The sequence below is a fragment of the Gekko japonicus genome, unplaced genomic scaffold, assembly GCF_001447785.1.
Source record: "Gekko japonicus isolate JY-2015 unplaced genomic scaffold, Gekko_japonicus_V1.1 scaffold911, whole genome shotgun sequence".
Lineage (NCBI taxonomy): Eukaryota > Metazoa > Chordata > Lepidosauria > Squamata > Gekkonidae > Gekko > Gekko japonicus.
The window spans coordinates 70,794-89,084 of NW_015172582.1; the positions used below are offsets into that span (position 1 = coordinate 70,794).

General features: G+C 39.3%; 1 protein-coding gene across 1 annotated transcript in view; it reads left to right on the forward strand.

Moving 5' to 3' along the window:
• Positions 1 to 16,731, forward strand: part of KIAA1107 (KIAA1107 ortholog) — a 59,250-nt gene extending 42,519 nt beyond the window's left edge. Inside the window, exons 12-18 of the mRNA XM_015421461.1 lie at positions 3,009 to 3,138; positions 5,382 to 5,443; positions 6,568 to 7,204; positions 7,874 to 7,964; positions 10,276 to 10,409; positions 11,904 to 14,234; positions 15,619 to 16,731. Coding sequence (XP_015276947.1) covers positions 3,009 to 3,138; positions 5,382 to 5,443; positions 6,568 to 7,204; positions 7,874 to 7,964; positions 10,276 to 10,409; positions 11,904 to 14,234; positions 15,619 to 16,088 — 3,855 coding nt within the window. The 3' untranslated portion in view covers positions 16,089 to 16,731. The remainder of the gene's footprint in view (positions 1 to 3,008; positions 3,139 to 5,381; positions 5,444 to 6,567; positions 7,205 to 7,873; positions 7,965 to 10,275; positions 10,410 to 11,903; positions 14,235 to 15,618) is intronic.
• The last annotated feature ends 1,560 nt before the right edge of the window (positions 16,732 to 18,291 follow it).

An 18,291-nucleotide genomic window follows, 5' to 3' on the forward strand; every position in this document is an offset into this window, starting at 1 on the left:
CCTCCTCCTCCTCCCCCTCCCGGGCTTGCGGAGCCCGCCCTCTCCTCGCCAGGCACACCCGGCTGCTGCACGTGGGAACCAGGGCCAAACTCTCCCGGCAGGCTGCTCAGTCCCCGCCCCCAGCAAAGTGCGGGGATTAGAAGGTCCGGCATCCTCTGCGGCAGCAGACCCCTGGCGCTGTTTGTCACGCCCTCCCTCCGCCGACAGAGGGGACCAGGAGGAGGAGCTGAGCTGGCTGGACGAGCACAGGCTCTGAGAAAAAAAAAACCTCCGCTTTCAAACCGGGAAGAGGGATGGGTTTTGTTTTTGCAAGCATCACAAGCCCCGGGGGAGGCTGAGATTCCCCCGGAAAATTTCGGAGGTAGCCCCCGCCCCTGCGCCCCCCTGAACTCTACGCCTATGGTAGGCAGGGGATTGGTGGCCATGGGCACTGCAGGAAGTCTTGGGCTCTGGCAGCTGCCCAACCTCAGGGTATGCTGTTACTGTTTCTGGGCTACATAATACTTCCTCTCAGCCCGTGTTCCTGTTGAAATGTACTCTAAATTAAGGATGTGCACTTGGATATAGCTGATCTGAAAATATACCTGGAAAAAACCTTATCGGTGTTTTTCAGATCTATCCAGATCTGGATACACATCAGAGGGTCTATGTCAAATCCAGTCCCAGGTATATCCAGAGCTGGCAGTTCAATGTTTAAAGCTCTCTGAGGCAGCTTGTGTCCCCCCCCCCCCCTTAGCAGGTTTGCCAGGGAACAGGAGGGAGGAGGGAAGGAGGCAGTTGTCACAGGCAAATGGAATTGCACATTAGGCAGAACCAGTATTAGTGTATGGGTTTGTATGTGTCAGTATTTTACAGGTTTGCCTGGCTGTCTCTGGTTCTGTTGGGCTTCTGTCAATTGCCATTGGTTCTGTTGGGATTGTTCTGCCACATTGGCTCGGGGCTTCAGTGGAGAGTTGTTGGTTCTTCTGGGCTTGCAAAAGTGCTCCCCCTGCTTGCTTAAGTTTGCTCTGCTGAGATTCTCTGGTTTTATATTGGTTTGTTGGCCTTGCACTTCCACATTGGCCCTGGGTTCTTCTGGGCTTCTGTGGATTGCCATTGGTTCTTCTGGGCTCATTGGTTCTGTCTGCATGGGAGGCTGTTGCAGCATTCTCACTGTGTTTGTTTTTGGCTTTTACCTGGAGAAAGCATGGAATTTCCTTCCCATTGGAAACAATGGAGGATGGCTAAGAGCACCTTGTTCAGGGGCCCATAGAACTGGACCCTTTGACCCAATATACTTGAAACTTGAGGGAGCTTCAGAGGACAGGCACCACTAGCTGGCCTGCAATTTTTTGCAGTTAGCTTTAAAAGCAGCCCCTCCAGCCCCCTGGAAAGATTTCCCATATGGGATAATGGAGCAGGATAGTATCAGAATCCTGCAGGTTCAGTATTTGGAACCTGACTAAGTGGGAATACTGATATTTTTGGGCTTTCTGATATCTGGATTAAAAAAAATGGGGTGCACATTTCCTAACTTAAGTTTCTTGTAGCTTCAGTAGAGAGAGCTCACAGTTTTCCTTACTTGGTCCAGAGGCTGTCTAAAGCAACAAATAAATAAAGCGCTCTCTCTCTCTCTCGCTCTCTCGCTCTCTCTCTCTCTCTCTCTCTCTCTCTCTCCCTCCCTCCCTCCCTCCCTCCCTCCAAGAACTGACCTTTTCCCCTGCCCACGCCGCTGGAGCTGTGGTCCCTTCCTGTGGGCTCTGGACTGAAGAAGGGTGTGGGGTGCAGAGGCCTCCTCTGTGGGCCAGCAGACTGGGGGTGGGGTGGGGATTTCAGCTGGGGGCTGCTTTCCCAGGGACTGTTTTAAATGCTGAATCAGCACCTGCCATGGAGTATGCAGTTGTCCTGCAGGATTTGAGAAGCCTGTGAAATGGGCAGGCGGTCGCCCTCCGCTCCCTTCTACAGCCCATTGCAACATTAAAAAAAAATGTCCCTTCTTGGAAAAAAGAAAAGAAAAAAGAAATAAAGGTACACATATTTAATAAAGAAGCTTGGGGCCTTCTGAATTTCAGTAGGAAAACAGGATGAATGGAATTGGTTGAATCTCCCCCTTTAAACCATAGCCCCAGTGGCTGCATTCTGTAAAAAGAAAAGAAAATGGGTTGAATGTATTTATTTATTTATTTCACTTTTACACCACCCTCCCTGCCAGGGGTCACATAACTAATTACCAGGATATTTTGCAATCTTAGTAGCAGATTAGGTGGACCATTCAGCTGTCACTTTATATAAGGTATGTTCTTTTATTAAATCATCATCTTGTGGTGGCGTTTTTCCCATCCATGGGCCAAAATAAAGAAACCGGATAATGATTCAGTTATTTGTCATTATACATGTAACACTGAACAAATGCTATGAACATTAAGAGATCTGAAATATTACTTAGCTTTTTACTTTAGAAGATCTTCCTAACAAGGTTTGCTCCTGAAAGGAAACCCTTGTGTTTCCATGGTCTTAATCAACAAAAATTTTAAAATATTTTTTTCATGGATGATGCCTGTTGGCCAGATGGCATGGTTTATACTTCGGCACAATGATTTTGTTTTGCAAACAAAAACTACATAAATTACTGGTTTTATGCTACTGCAAGCCACTTCTATTGTTGACTTACTCGGCAAGAGTGATGAAAATTTAATCAGATACATTATTGGCCCCCAGAGGATTTGACCTTGTAGTGACATAGCCAAGAGTAAAAAAGCTAGGAAGGGATTCATTTGTTTAAAAAAAGGGGGCTTGATGCTTTATGAGCTTCAGCTTCTGTGGGAGTGGCTTGGTTTCAAGCTGTGTAAAATCATGGTGCAGGGACAGTTGGCCTTCACAAACCTCATACACATCCACTCCACAGTCATAAAATCTAAGTGATGACATCATTGATCTAGCTTAGGAGTAAGTAGATTCTGTAAGGAATAATGACTGGTTGCTATGACAATGTGGCTCTTTCCAGCTGCTGATTTCTTGCTTGAACGCAGGGGTTTACGTGCAAGATCCAGGCTCTGCGTGATAAGCTGTGGATCTTCCTGGTTCAGTCTTTTTACGCTGTTCGTCACACAGAGAGCTGGAAGCTGCTGAAGGCAGATGATCAACAGAAAATACAAGCAGGTAGGCAAGCCATTGGGGAGCTTAACGCTTTGCATAACAGGCTCTGCCTTATTAAAGAAATAACGGGAGCAGTAATTAATAATGGCTGGAATGTGTTCTGCTCTCAAAAAAGGAATATTATGTAAGAATTATAAACAAAGATAACCAGCTCGGACAGCTCCAATCATGGAAGCTGAAGGATTGCATGGCCCTTTTGTGTGCATTTATTACTGCAGATATGTGGGAATCACCAAGACTGAAAGGGTGGCTTTTACATTTGTACTGAGATTTAAAATGTTGCAGTAGAATTAATTTTTTTTAAAGCACATGGGCATAGAGGGCTGTTCTGAGGTAATTACTGATCAAATGTATGTATCGAGTGGTGGATTTTAGTTTATGATACATACTATAGAAAGATTTCATTTGCCCAAGTTAAAAAAAAAATGCATGTACTTTGAATAAATTGTGTCTATCGACTTCACAATCAATTTGGTTTTGTGATACTGTGTGTGCTGCAGAAGAGTAATTAAAGAAGCTGCAGAGAAGCTTATAAAAACATAACCAGCACAATTTCAGGTTTAGACAAAAGGGAGGCTTGCTCTGGCCCCTTTGTTTTCAAATGTATGGAATGAAACCTTGCAGATGAAAGATCTGAAAATGGCTTCGGGGCAGTGCTTGAATATTTGTGCTGCAGCCATGCAGTTTTCCAATAAAGGAAACAGGATTACACAGAAGATTATAGCGCTACGCAAAGCTTTTAGGAGTAATAAATGGATACCTACATAATAGGAAAAAATAGGATATTTTTCTTGTTCCTTGGGTGCAAACTGTATAAACAAGATGGTGAAGTGTAAGGTGAAGGCTTTCATTGAGGTTTGCTTATTATTTTCTTAAGTGGTCTTGCTTGCTTTTCTGTGTATCAGTAGCTCAGGGTCATGTCCAAAATGAAGTTGGTTCTGGAGCGTCAGACAATGTGAAAAGGCACTAAGGTCTATTGATGTGACATACTAACTGACAGTGTGCCTGTGAAGTCAGTGTCATTCAATTAGTAAAAAGTTTTTATTTTCATAATTTTGAAGAATGTGTAGCATTCATTGTTGTATTTTAATTGCAGTTCTCAAAGAAATGGAAACTATATGATTGTATATGATTGTATGTATACAGGCAGAGGTGGTACCTGCATCAGTTTTTCATGAGCTTTTAAAGAAGAAATATTTAGTTGTTAAACTTAAGCTTAGGGATTACTGGATACTCCCTTTTTAAAATTCTGGAAATAGGCGAAAACAGAAATTTAGATGTAGAACATCACAATTCTTCTGCCCCCAGGTTAGGAGTATCTTTTGATTCCCAAAGGTGCATTGTTTAATTTTATCAAGATGTTATGTATATAGCAATCTGAAAGAGTACTCCCAAGGTGCCATTTTCTGCCTCTTGGATTTCCTGACAGAACAGAAATGCACCAAGGAACCCAACAGATAAGAACCTTTTGTGTGTGTGTCCATGCAGTTGACCTTCTTTTACATATGTGTATTCATAAAATAACCAGTTCAGCTTAATAATTAACAGATAGAATACCTTCTGTAATTCTTCGCAGCAGGTTTCATACCATTAAAGAATATTTTGATACATGTACATTCCTCTAATATTTGCATCTCTCTAGAGTAGCTTACATAAGCAGGAACACTGCAGAGGCCTCATTACTGTGCCCACATCTGGGAGCATTATCCAAGCAGGCTTTATTTAGAAAGTTGGTATAGGATACACTTCATTGGCTGACTAGAAAAGGCTTCTGTAACTAAAACAGGATTTTGCCCATAAAGATGCTTTTGCTTCTAAGTTAAGCTTTCAGGTCTGCGAATTTTCACACATGTCTTCTATGATGAATGGAAGGAACCTTCTAAGTCACAAATGCCATGTCACATTTGTTATATGCAGTGAACTGTTGTAATGGCTAACAAACTAACTTGCCTATGGTTGATCAGAATGGTAGAATGAGAACTTCTGTTGATCAAAATTATATAAATAACAATAGAAGAGATCCCATTGGAACCCAAATCTTGTCATTCCAACTTTTGTATTTCATACCTATGCTGTCCGTCCCTTCTTGGTAATTTCAGTCTTAAAATGGACCTCCCTTTATTTGGTTAGAGCACTAGCCTAACTGTTGTAAAAAGGATGCTGTCCCTAAGATGGGTTCTTGTCTCCACCCCACCCCGTGTCAGTATTTATTTTCTAAAGAAAAGTATCCTTTTTTTTCTGTACAGCTGCTTTTGATGAAGGTGATGACAGAAGACCTGCCAAAAAGCCGGTGTTCACTAGTTCTCAGGTAAAAAATGCTCTTACAGTTGCAAGCCAATTCAAAGCCCGGTAAGCAGGCCTTCTTCCTGTTGCACTATTTCTTTTCAAAATAGTATCTGCTAATTTGCAACTTGTATCTACTAATGTCCTCCTGGCTAATTCTGCAGCCATTGATGTAATTTTATCTGAGCCAGTGTCCATCTATGGGTTTTTTAATTGCTGTATTTTAGGATTTTTTGTGGAAGGAGAAAGTTTGGTGTGTAGCAAAAGGCTGTGCTGAAACCAGAATGTTTGGAACAGCCAGAATTTGCAAGGATATTCAGAAATCATACGTCTGTGATGGAATCCTTCATAAAAGCTCCTTTTATATGTTTCCAGGCAAATTGTATGCTTCATTTATAATGGAGCTATCCAGTTGACATGAGCCATTGCATGCACAGCTTGATAACTACCACCAACTGAGAGATGCTCTTGTAGGAGATCTGAACACAGTTTGTGTGCATACGCATAAAAGAATGCACCAAGATAATCAAGGCACACTTGACTATCTTAAGGCTAGAACTGTAAATCTCAGGAAACTAAGGTGACCTGAAGCCCAGTAGTTGGCTAACAATATGTGTAAATGACACTAAAAGTAAGTACTAGGAAAATGCTGAACATGACAGGAAGGTGTGTGATAAGTGAGGGCTTGTCTTTCAAGAACCATTGTGAACCATCCTGAGTGTTCTGTTCATAGATACATTATATCCTCCTGTAGCATTCATGTCAGTGAGGGCTGGACCATCCAGTTTCTGGATGGTGGACAGATTTCCACAGACAACCATCTGTGGAAAAAGGAAAGAACACACACAGGCAATAAAACTTGCTATGTGCCCTCAGTGATCAACTCTGTTCCTGTCTGCCTAGTTTTGACTGTTGGTGTGCAGAACTTCATTTTTGGGGTTCTGTTTTTAGTCATACTAGAGTGACAGAATGTTTTTTCTGAACATCAGAAAGGGAGTAATGAAGTATGGTAATGAAGTTATGCTGATCTGAATAAATAGCTAAATGTTCAGAATGAAGAGCAGTGATCTTGCTCCTGTTTTTTTGTTGTTGGGTTTTTTATTTATTTGTTTTGATTTTCTACTGAATGATCATCTTTTTCTTCTCCAGTTAAATAGGTTCAACTCTGATTCATTTGGAATCAAATCTGCTCCTTTGGAAGCAGTCAGAAAAAAAACCTGTTGGGGCAGTTCTTCCACTAATCAGGATAAAATGAAATCTGATGGAATAGGAGCATCTGGACACACATCGACTACCAACAGGAACAGCACTAATAAGGTTTTGAAACATGACGATTTAAAGGGGAAAGATGGTAAAAAAACTGGTTGCAAGATTACAAAAGAGCCCAAACTGGGAGAGAAAATGCCTTCACCAAAGGCTAGAGCTGTTATAAAGCCAAAAACAGAAAATAATGGAAACATTAAGGCTGATGGTTTGCTTACAAAACAAGATTCTGAGCGATCATTGCCTACTAGTGGCCAGAAAAATCCAGGAAGTGGCAAAGCCATGAAAAATCAAGAAATTAAAGCTGCGGGTGCCCGACCAAAAGCACTGCCTGGAAGCTCCAGTGTGCAGATTAAAGCAAAACCTTTGAAAAAGGCCACAGGAAAGGAATCTCCTTCTCTTCTTACGGGTGCAGGAACTCTAAGCAAATCAGACAATTCAAGCACAGATCTACGGATGTCCATTGAACAACTAGATGAACCCAAGGAGGAAAAGTTACCAGATGAAGGCAAAAAGCATTCAGGTAACGACTGGAGACTCATTCCAAGCTAGCCACACAGTTTGTTAACTGTGAAATATTCTAACAACTTTCAGAGACAAGTGGGTGCTTGTTTTCCTAATTCTTTCTTTTTACAAAAATAATACATTTAAATCCTGAAGGATAGATAAGAAACATAAGACGATCTGTGCTGGATCAGACCAGTGGTCCACTATTTCAGCATCCTGTTTCACACAGTGGCCCTGGAGAGCTAGCAGAAGGGCATAGCAGCACAGACGATCCCTGGACTGGAGTGGAAAGAGAATTGTGAGAAAAGTTAAAGTTGACAGGCATATGCTTGGTTCTTGGCCCATTAGGAGAAACATCTGTTTGCAAGTGTTTAATACTTCTGAAGGTATAGTTGGTTAATGATAACAATACTTTCCTTGTACTTCCTTCTTATGTATTGATTTAATTTAATTTAGTTGAATAACTTCAGGGTCACATACAAAAAGAATGGATAATCAGAAGTTCACATTGTTGGAATCCCTTTTGTATACTTTTGGGAAGCACTCAGTTACTCAAGTGAATTTGAATATTCAAGGCTCATATATTCAGAACAGAAAAAATATGGGGGGGGGACAGTACTTTCAGCAGATGCTCTTTATCAAGTCTTTTTTAACTGTCTAATTTTATTTTTATTTCATTGTACAGCTTTGAAAACAAAGTCCACTTTGAAGATGACTAATGGAGCCCCTGCTAAAAAACATGTTAATGAACTTGAGACTAATGTTCCAATAAACAGGTCTGTTGGAAGTCAGGATACTCATATTGCCTAAACTGAGATTTGAGTTGCTTCCTGAAAATACATTTCATGATGCCCAGCATGCTTTAAAGCTGTTTGTTAGTTCAAAATATGTATTCTAGTTTTTGTTGATGTCACCAAAGCTCCACAAACCTCATCATGTTACACTCCCCCAAGTTGTAAGAGGGATTCTTTGTGCTGAGGGTTAGAGAAGTTAAAATGTCCCCCCCCCTTTCTAATTTCTCCAAGTGTGTATTAAGTGTTGTGAAATCAATTCTGACTTATGTTGACCCTAAGAATTAATGACCTCCAAAATGTCCTATTGTTAATAAGCTTGCTCAGTTCTTGCAAACTGAGGCTTCCTTGACTGAGTCAATCCATCCCATGTTGAGTCTTCCTCTTTTCCTGCTGCCTTCAGCTTTTCCTAGCATTATTGTCTTTTTCCAGTGACTCTTGTTTTCTCATAATGTGACCGAAGTACGATAGCCTCAGTTTAGTCATTTTTGCTTCTAGGAAAAGTTGAGGCTTGATTTGTTTGAGAACTCATTTATTTGTCTTTTTCACAGTCCACGTTATCTGTAAAACTCTTCTCCAACACTACGTTCTAAATGAATCAACCTGTCAGCTTTCTTCATTATCCAACTTTCACACCCATATATAGTATTTATTTATTTATTTATTTTATTACATTTTTATCCTGCCCTCCCCGCAAGTGGGCCTATGGTGGCTCATATTTATCGGCAGCATGTGCTGAGTCAGCATAAAACATTTAAAAACAAATTAAGAAGTAGTAGTAGTAGTAGTAATGGGGAATACTGTGGTATGAATTATTTTGATCTTGGTCGCCAGCAACACATCCTTATACTTAAGAACCTTTTCTAGCTGCTTTATGGCTGCCCTTCCTAGTCTCAACCTCCTTCTGATTTCTTGGTTGCACTCTCATTTTTGGTTGATGATGGAGCTGAGGAATAGAAAATCTTGAACAATTTCACCTTCTTCACCGTCAACCATAAAGTTGTGTAACTCCCCACTAGTCACTGCTTTTGACTTCTTGATGTTCAGGTTCTCCATAGTGCAGAGTTGTGATGAACTGCACATTAAAAGTTCGTAAGTGCTGAATAAACGTAATGGACTGTGAAGAGTTAATGCTTCACAGAGCCAGAAAGACTTGGGAACTGAAAAGAACTCAGTTTGAGTTTAGCCCTGACTGTGAAAAATTTTAACTCTGACTGAGGAGAGTTCAGCTCTGGCTGAAAACAATTTAACACTAAGGACTTGAGAGGGTTGGCTAGGAGGAGTGGGTGATCAGTGATTTGTGCCAGGAAAGGGGATAGATCATTTAGTAGAGAGAAGAAATTCCTTGCTCAGTTGATAAGAAAGATAGCTCAAAGATTGGAGTGATCCCTGGAGTGTTCAGAGAAGGACTTTGAGTACCTGGTAGTGTATCCCTGCCTTTTGGAACCTGAAGAGTCAGTTAAACTCAAGAAAGTGAACTGGAGTGTTAGGAAACACTGAAACCAAAGCCTCTCATCTCTAAGATTCTACGACTTCATGAAAAGCTTTAAACTCTCACTTGCTGAAAACATATGAACTGTAGTTTGTGAAAATATTAAGTTACCTCAGAGTTCTTATTAATTTACCTCAGACATTTTACCCCTGATTTCACCTCACCTTTCCCCCTCTACATTGAATAAAATATCTTGTTTATTTTTGAATGTTCTAATGCCTCTTGTGTGCCATTTTCAGAAGTTTAAAGAGGGTGATCTTGTCTCTTACCCCAAATTTCTGGGCTGAGCCAGCATCAGAATATAATACTGTGACAGGGTGGGACGGCCATAAAGCGTCAGAAAAGAAGAAAATAGATAAAGGGGCTGCACAGCCAGAAAGGAAGGAAAAAACAGAGGGAAAACCCTGTGTTTGAGTGAGGGAATTGGACAAGGTTGTCATAAAAGCAAACAAGAGAAGTCAGATTTGGAAAGGGTGAGGGGGTTCATGGTAACTGCAGATAATGATCTGCTAGTAAACTGAGATTTGTTGGTGATGATTTTTATGCTGGTGCTTATATTTAAACTATCATTTGAAACTTCATTTTAAAACTGTAAAAACACAAATCATTCTAAACTCTCAGTAATGCTGAAATAAAATGCAGTCAAAAGTTGAGGTTTGTTTGTTAGCAAAGTGCTGTGTAATACATGGTATCATTATCTTAAGTTTTTTAATGTTTTGTTGCCATGCGTTTCATGTAGAAATGCTAACATATGTAATATACTCATCTTTTAAAATGCAAATAAGAAACATGTTTCTTTTTCAGTGCTATGAAGAAATGTACTGGAAAAGGTAGCAATGAACACATACCACAAGCAGTTTTGAAGAAAAAGAGAAATGAAGTTGTCTGTTCTACCGTTCAGCAAAAGACAAAGAATGCCAATGGTGGTAAAAACCAAGGTAAACTCATTCCGATACAATTTAAGCCATATTGTGAAAGTAATACAGGTTACTTGCAAACCATGGTTTCCAATTTTTCAGTTGTCTCCATTCATCCCTTCTCCCATTTCTGAAGCAAATCCCTCTCACCTTTTCTTACTAAAGTGTTACAGGTACATCAGTGCTAACTGTGGATGTTAACCGAATTGTCTCTTAACCTTATTTTGCAAACTCACTTCAAACTATGGTTTCAAATTCTGTTTAATCAAGGAGCTGTGCTTAGTGTAGTTTCTTCATAATATAATATCTTCCAGAACTTCTAAGCTTTTAAAGGAGATTGTAATGTACTTTGTTGAATCAGACTGCATGAAGTTTAAGGATAACAATTTTATGCAACCCTTGAAACATAGAATCACTGAATATAGCTATAAGAGACCATCCTTGAGGCTGTGTAGAAGAAAGCTTTTCATTTCATTTTCTAGGCTTTACAGTTCAGTTTGTTTGTCAAATCCTGCACTCTACACTTGTTAGAGCAAGTGGATAGAGATAAACTGTACTATTGTAGTATACATTGAAATGTATGACATTAAATACTTAAACTTCAAATGCTGTTTTTTTATTGTTAAGAGAGCCATAGCTTTTGACTGAACATTGGGGGGAAAGGGGGTGTATTTGGATGAGGGGTTCTAGTTGCAAACCCCTAGTCTGCAGTTGCAGACCACTTTTGGGGATGGCTATCATGTCTACCAATTCCATATGATCCCCCCTCGTGTCTCCTACGGGTTTGTACCTAATTGAATCATGTTTCCTAATTGGCTGTCTCTTTCTTTCCAGATAGTCCAGGCTTCTGGTAACTAATGGTGTGGCAATAATTTGTTGAAATAATGGGATTTGAACCTAATCTTTTCTGGCCATATTTCAACTAGGATAATTGTATTCTGACAACTTAAACAAAATTTGTATTGCTCTAGGGAATAAACATGAGTCATTAACAGGGCCAGAATCTTATTAGTTTAGTGGCATCTGGGAAGTCAAGTGATTGATTTGAAAATAAATGGCATTCTAATAATTCACCTTTAGGTCTGGCAAGCTAAAACACCAGGGATTTTAAAAATATGTTTTTATTGCTTGGTTGAAGCTCCTTGGGAGAGTAGAAAAAAGGACATATAAGTAAGTAAACAAAATGGGACCACTAAAAATATTAATTGCAGTATAATAAATACACTCTTATAATACTGGTGGTTTTTTTACTGTGATGCTGACCATGGGCCAGTTTCTGCCAGTGGACATACCTATGTAATACCCAGCATTCACTGATTGTTAATTCATCTCCCTCGGTTGTTGCAAGCCACATAACACTGAACAGTTATAGTTCATTATGCACAATTTTGAGGGCTCCTTATGCCTTTATAATCCCGTCCCTTTTACACATGTGTAAAAATATTGGATTTCTTGTCTATGATTCCTTCTTTGCTAATTAGAATGCATTATAATCTTAGGTTTTTGTTCCTTTAGGACCACAGGGAGATTCACCAAATCCACTGAGACCTGGACTTTCTCCAAAACAAAATGAAGAAAAAAACATGACACAACTTCTGACAAACTCAGAGAAGCAAAGTACGTCAAAGAAAAAATCTAAATCAGCACAAGCTGCATCAGCTAAAGCTACTGCAAAAATAATAGTCACATCAAAAAACCAAACCCCTTCCAAGAAGAATGAAACAGTGAACAATAAAGACCAAAAACAAAAAATGGTTGCTGGACAATCTGTATTAAAACTCCAGTCTTCAAGCCAGAAGCATCCCAGAAGCGAGTCTCCTGTTCTCAAGAGTATTCATGGAGAAGGGCAAAAAAGTTCAGGCCAAAAACTTGAAAACTCTGCCACTTTAGGAGCTCAGCTGCACAATAGTAACAAATCCAGCTCAGGGAAGAAAAATAATAGTGAAACATGTACACTAGAAATAGATAAAAGTGACATACCTGAATTAGAAAAAATGGCTCCCCTTGAAGAGAAACGCTGCAAAGGAACTTTGGACCCCTCTTATGTCACAAAGGGGAATGCATCCATGGAACATGAAAAGGAAGCAAAACATATTTGTAAAAGTGATAAATCTCCAGGCATTAAAAATAGTGAAGAATGTAATGCTATTGAATTGTATTGTGTTGAAGAGCATAAGAAAACTGTGTGTGAAAATGTTAGTGAGAATTCTACCATTTCAGTTTCAAAAGAAGGAATACTACGATGCGAACTGGTTACTGAACCTGTAGCTTGCCACAGTCCTTTGAAACATTCAGGAGAAAATAAGAACCAAGGAAAATCAATTGATTATAGACCTAAAGATACCTTGGAAACTGAAATGGGTGTTAATGATAATCTGACACACAACTTATCTGAAATAGCCAGTGACAGCTCAAATTCTGAATACGATGAAAAGAAGTCTTCTAAAGCCTGTGTAGTAGGGTCCGAAAGTGCTGATGAGTTCTCTGACAAGTCTGCTTTGACCGAATCACAGTCTGCTACAGTAGAATCGGACATTGCTTCAAAATCTTGCCCAGGACATGTCACAGAAAAATGCTCATCGAAAGACACAGATACCACAGAAACACCAGAGAGCCATGAAAATTCAGAAACTCCTTTTACAGATCATTGGAATTTGAGTTCCAATGATCCAAAAGAAAGCCCTGAATCTGACACTGGCAGTGCAACAACATCGTCAGATGATATAAAGCCAAGGTCGGAAGACTATGATGCTGGAGGGTCTCAGGATGACGAAGGATCAAATGAAAGAGGGATTTCAAAATGCAGCACTATGTTATGCCATGATTTTCTTGGAAGAAGCAGCAGTGATACAAGTACACCTGAAGAATTAAAAATCTATGATACTAGTCTAAGAATAGAAGTAAAAATGAAAAAGGAGAACTCTGATCTCTTCCGGGTTATTTCAACAAGTGACGATGAGCTCCCTAGAAGAAAGCCTGAAACATGGTCTCACAAAGACAATGAGAGGAAGAGTGGCTCTAGGGGGAATACTAATTTTGCTACTGCACAGTTTCCTCAAGAAGGAGATCAGGTGTCCTCTTCAGCAGATGAAACAGAAGATGAAAAATCTGAAAACGAAAATGTTGTAGAAAACCTGCTTCCCTCAGAGCTTCCTGTTCAGCAGTTCCATGGAATAGTGAATCTGGCATTTGAAGATGCAGCAGAAAATGATACTGAAGGTCAGGAGTTCTCTGCAACTAAGAACTTTAAACGGTCTGTATTACTTTCAGTAGATGAATGTGAAGAACTGGGATCTGATGATGGTGGTGAAGCCCACATTTCTCTCCAGCGGTCTGTGGATGCTGGAACACCCTCTGATGTGTTTGATGGTGTTTCCCATGATCATCAAGGGAAAACATATTATTCAAGATATTCATTAGAAATAGAGGATGGATTTCTGGAGTGTAGGGAACACGATAAAGGAAGGTTGGACAAAGATGAGAGTTCTTCTGTAGATCTTCAAGACAGTAAGCTGAAAGTAAAAGATAACCTGAGTACTTCAGCTGCAGAACAAAAGTATTCAGAGAAAGTAGGAAATAGCTGTCCTTCCACCGAAGATAGAAATGAAAATGGCAAGAATGAAGAGAACAATGAACTTCAGTGCACTAAACTTTTAGACAGTGACACAAAATCTCAAGAAAGACCCTGTCACTTGGATCTTCATCAAAGAGATAATACTGAGTTACAAAAGAACAGCTCCACAAAACCTATAGATCTCTGTAAGAATCAGTCACTGACAAAGGAAGGTCACATGAAAGAAAGTGAGCCAGCATCAACTGAATACGCTAACACTGCTTTATCTGCAGGTAACGTACAGAAATAAAAAAGCATTATGTCCCTCAAGATATTAAGTATTAGTGGAATCTTAACATATATAGCTAGGGTTGAAGCCTAGTAAATGTATAAATTTTATCCAAATAATTATAGAATGAAATGCTAGCGTTTCATATATGTATAAAGTTACCTAGCATATTCTAGGGGTATGTCCAACAGGCAGTAGGGACTATTTATCTTGGACAAAACTAAGTGTGGGGTGCATTTCCCTGTTTTCAAGTTTTTTTGTCCCAATAGGACGTTGGCAATATCACCTGTTAGTGTAAGGATGGATAGACATTTTGTTCAACAGCCAGTATGGTTCGTATATATGAAAGTGGGATGTGCAATAAGTGCATTAATATTAAATTAAAAGTGCTCTGCAATGTTTACCTTAAGAGCTATATTCATTATTGTTGCAGTTTGTTTCTGTTTTGCACAGAACTGCAGACTTGTCCTTCTGCTGATTGAATTCAGTGGGACTTTGACCGGTGGCTTCAGTGGGAGCTGGTCTGCACCCTGAGACACTTTCTAAAATTATTGTAGTTCTAAATTTTCCCAGTAAAAAGTTCTTTTTAAAAAAAAAAAAAAAAAAAGTGGGGTTTAAACTTTATATATATATATATATTTAAACTTATGCTTGCTTCACATGGTTAGCTAACTTCTTGTCTAGTTGTTTTGTGTCTACATTAAAACAGGAATTCAACATGGTACCCCCCCACCCCTAGAACTAAATGCAGTAGCAGAATCTTTCAAACCTCTCTGTATTCAAGAATTATGAAAGAGTGATTTGTGTTCAGAAGAACCATGCAAACTGATGACTTTTCAAGTTGTAACTCTTTTTGTTTGCTTGTCCTTGCTTGCAGCTGCCCTTTGCATGTGCAATATTTTAAATATAAGCCTTTGAATAAACCATTTTGTTTTTCCTCACCTGAAGCTGACTTGGCTTAAGTCACTGTTTTAGTGATCATGTCCTTTTGTTTTTTTCCCTTCCCCACTCTGCTCCTTCCTATTTTATGTTACAGTTTTAGTGATTTAGAAATCCATGTGCATTAAATGTTGGTTTACATAACTTGTCATTTTCTGTATCAGAAATTTTTTCTAAGTATGGAGGTTTATTGTCAATTGCCAGTGGTGATTGCTGCTTTTACTTAATTTATAAGCCGTACTTTGTTTCATTTATTTTTTTAAATACATATAAAACAAAAAGAATGGCTTGGGGTTTTGTGAACTTTGTATACAGTTATCTTTTCCTCTTACCTCTTACCTGGTTGGATTGATCTTGCTGCACTGAGTTAAGTATGCTGTACAAAAGCCCTGTGGAAGGGGAAAAAACTGTGCAATTTTTACAATGTGTAGTATTATGAATTATTTCAGGAGACATAGATGATTGTGACAGATTGACACAAACCTGCATGTATGAGCATCGGCCTCCAAAAACCCTTTCTCCAATATATGAGATGGATGTTGGAGAAGCTTTTGAGCAGAGGATGGAGTCGGAAGTGAACATTCTAGATGTGGATTTTGAAGATCAGCAGTTTGCAGAACAGGACTGGACTCTTCTCAGGCAATTGTTATCTGATCAGGAGTCAAACTTGGACATCAAAAACTCTGTTCCCGAAGACCTTAACTTAGCACAATATCTCATCAACCAGACGCTATTTCTGGCACGAGACAGTTCACAGCCTCAGGGTAAAGCACAGATTGACACTTTCAGTAGGTGGACTGAACTGATATCTCCACTGGATGATTCTTCAGCAAGTATCACAGTGGCAAGTTTTTCCTCTGAAGATTGTTCTTCCCCTCAAGGGGAATGGACAATTCTTGAACTAGAAACCCATCACTGAAGTGATTAATTGTTTGAGACAGGACTTCTCCCATCCTCCTCCTTCTCCCTATACCTCTGTAGATTAATATTTGATGCAATATTTCCATACAATAATAAATACTGCATCAGTCCAGAATAGTCAGTCCTTGATACTGAAACAATCTTTTCATGAAGTGACCCATTTCTAACTAAGATTTAATTGCAGGTAAAATAAACTTTTGGGAATTTGTGGATGTTTTCTAAAAAGTATTTTTGAGCATGTCTTTTCTTTAGATTCCTTAGGAAAATTAGATGACCTAAGGGGGAAAAAAGGCTTGGTTTAATCTTACTCTTGTCATTTGCCATTTGCTCTTTTCCTGGATGCTCAAGAAATTAAAATATGAATGCAGAATTAATAGTGCTACCCATTTTTCTTCATTGCTGTCCATATAGTGACTTGGGGACTTCTTCCAAGATAAAAGATTCACAGTGGTTGTGTCAAAGATGTGTGCCAACAGTATTTAAAATATTAGAAATGTGTTTGCGTTTGCTGAAGAGGTTTTGATGCAACTGTTTTTGAACTTATTTATAAAGAGCAGCATGTTTGGTTTGCTTTCTCCAGATTGATTTTGTATCTTTTTTTGACAAATTTCAATAAATTTCTAAATTTGTTTATTTAAATCTACGACTGCACAGATATTGCTGGAAGGGATACATACTGTCTCTTTTGTAGGAAGAAATAAATTATTATAGTGCTGCTAAATTTAAAAATATTTTGTGAATGATTAATCAGAAAGCTTATACAGTGTTTGACTGGGTTTTTTAAGGTGGAGGTAACAGCTTGGCAGAGCTGTTGCATTGGTCTTCTCCACCAATAGCCATCTCAACTTGAGGACTGTGGACATATCCTGCTTTTTAAGAGTGTATTTGGGCAACACTTTCCACCCAGTAGGGTAGTTCCATTTCTGAAGGGTGGGATTTATAGTGTTTGAATGCCATGGCCTCTTTTGCTATTGCACAGCAGTGTCTCACTCAGCTAGTTATCTCAGGGTGGTGAGGGTCTGGCTAGGGGTGTAGGTGCAGTGTGAAATGATTGAACTTTTAAGGGATAAAGATTCCCTACAATGAAAGCACATCCATGCAGGAAAGTGTGCTGCTATTTGTAGATTGTCGCATTTGATAATCATGCATGTAGCATTTCACACAGTGACATATGGATGTGTGTATGCTTTTTCCGCACCCCCAAAAATGTATTATGCTTGCAACAAAGTCACTTTAACATGACAACAAGGGTTTATCCTCTTAATGTGAATCCTATTTCTTCAGGACAAAGTTAAGAGGGGAACACATTCAAAGGGAAGTTTTCCCTACTAATCCCACTGAAGAAAGAAGTTGACAACAATCTTGGATTTCCTATAATTGTTCAAAGAAAGATGTGTTACTACAACTTACTCCTCTCTGTCTTTGTTAGTACAACTGCCCTAAAACCACACCTTTTAAAGGATTCAAGATGGTGTCATTCTTACCGCCCTGTTTGTAAGAGATACGTACAGATAATAGTGACTCATAGTGGTATTCCACTTTCTTTAGTAATAATACTGGACTTCAAAACCACAGGGGACTGACGCACATTGTGAATGTGTCTACGGAGAGTTGGGTGCAGGTCACTCAGCAAGACTCCAGGGCAGAGTGGGGATTCAAACCTGGGTACGCCAGATCCTAGTCTGATACTTTAACCACTGTACCACACTGGCTCTCAGTCTTGAGGCTGATCAGTCAGTGAACAATTTAAGATGAGGTATGCTGGGTCTAGATTGGAGAAATCCAAATGTCTGGTCAACTACAAAGTTTACTTGGTACGTTTAGGATTGTAGCCATATTGACTTCCTGAAGAACACTAGCTAGGGAGTAAGCCCCATTGAATAGACTTGCTCTCAACATTTTAGCCAAACCTAGGCCTAGTTCTCAGAGGCAATAAATCTGTTTCTAGAAACCATATCAGGAATATGCTGTTCACATTATTAAATAATCCCCCATACAAAAAAAAATTCCATTAAAAATCAGCTGTCATGGTGAAGGGTTCTAGTGTTGCTACTTTGAAATATTATGTCAGAATGTGTATGATTTCTTGTTCCCATGAGGGGGACTATTCAGTTGTGTGAGATTGTTGCAGAATAAAATGGGACCATCAAGATCTACCTTTTTAGTAAAGTAGACCCTACTTATTTTGTGTATAGTGATTT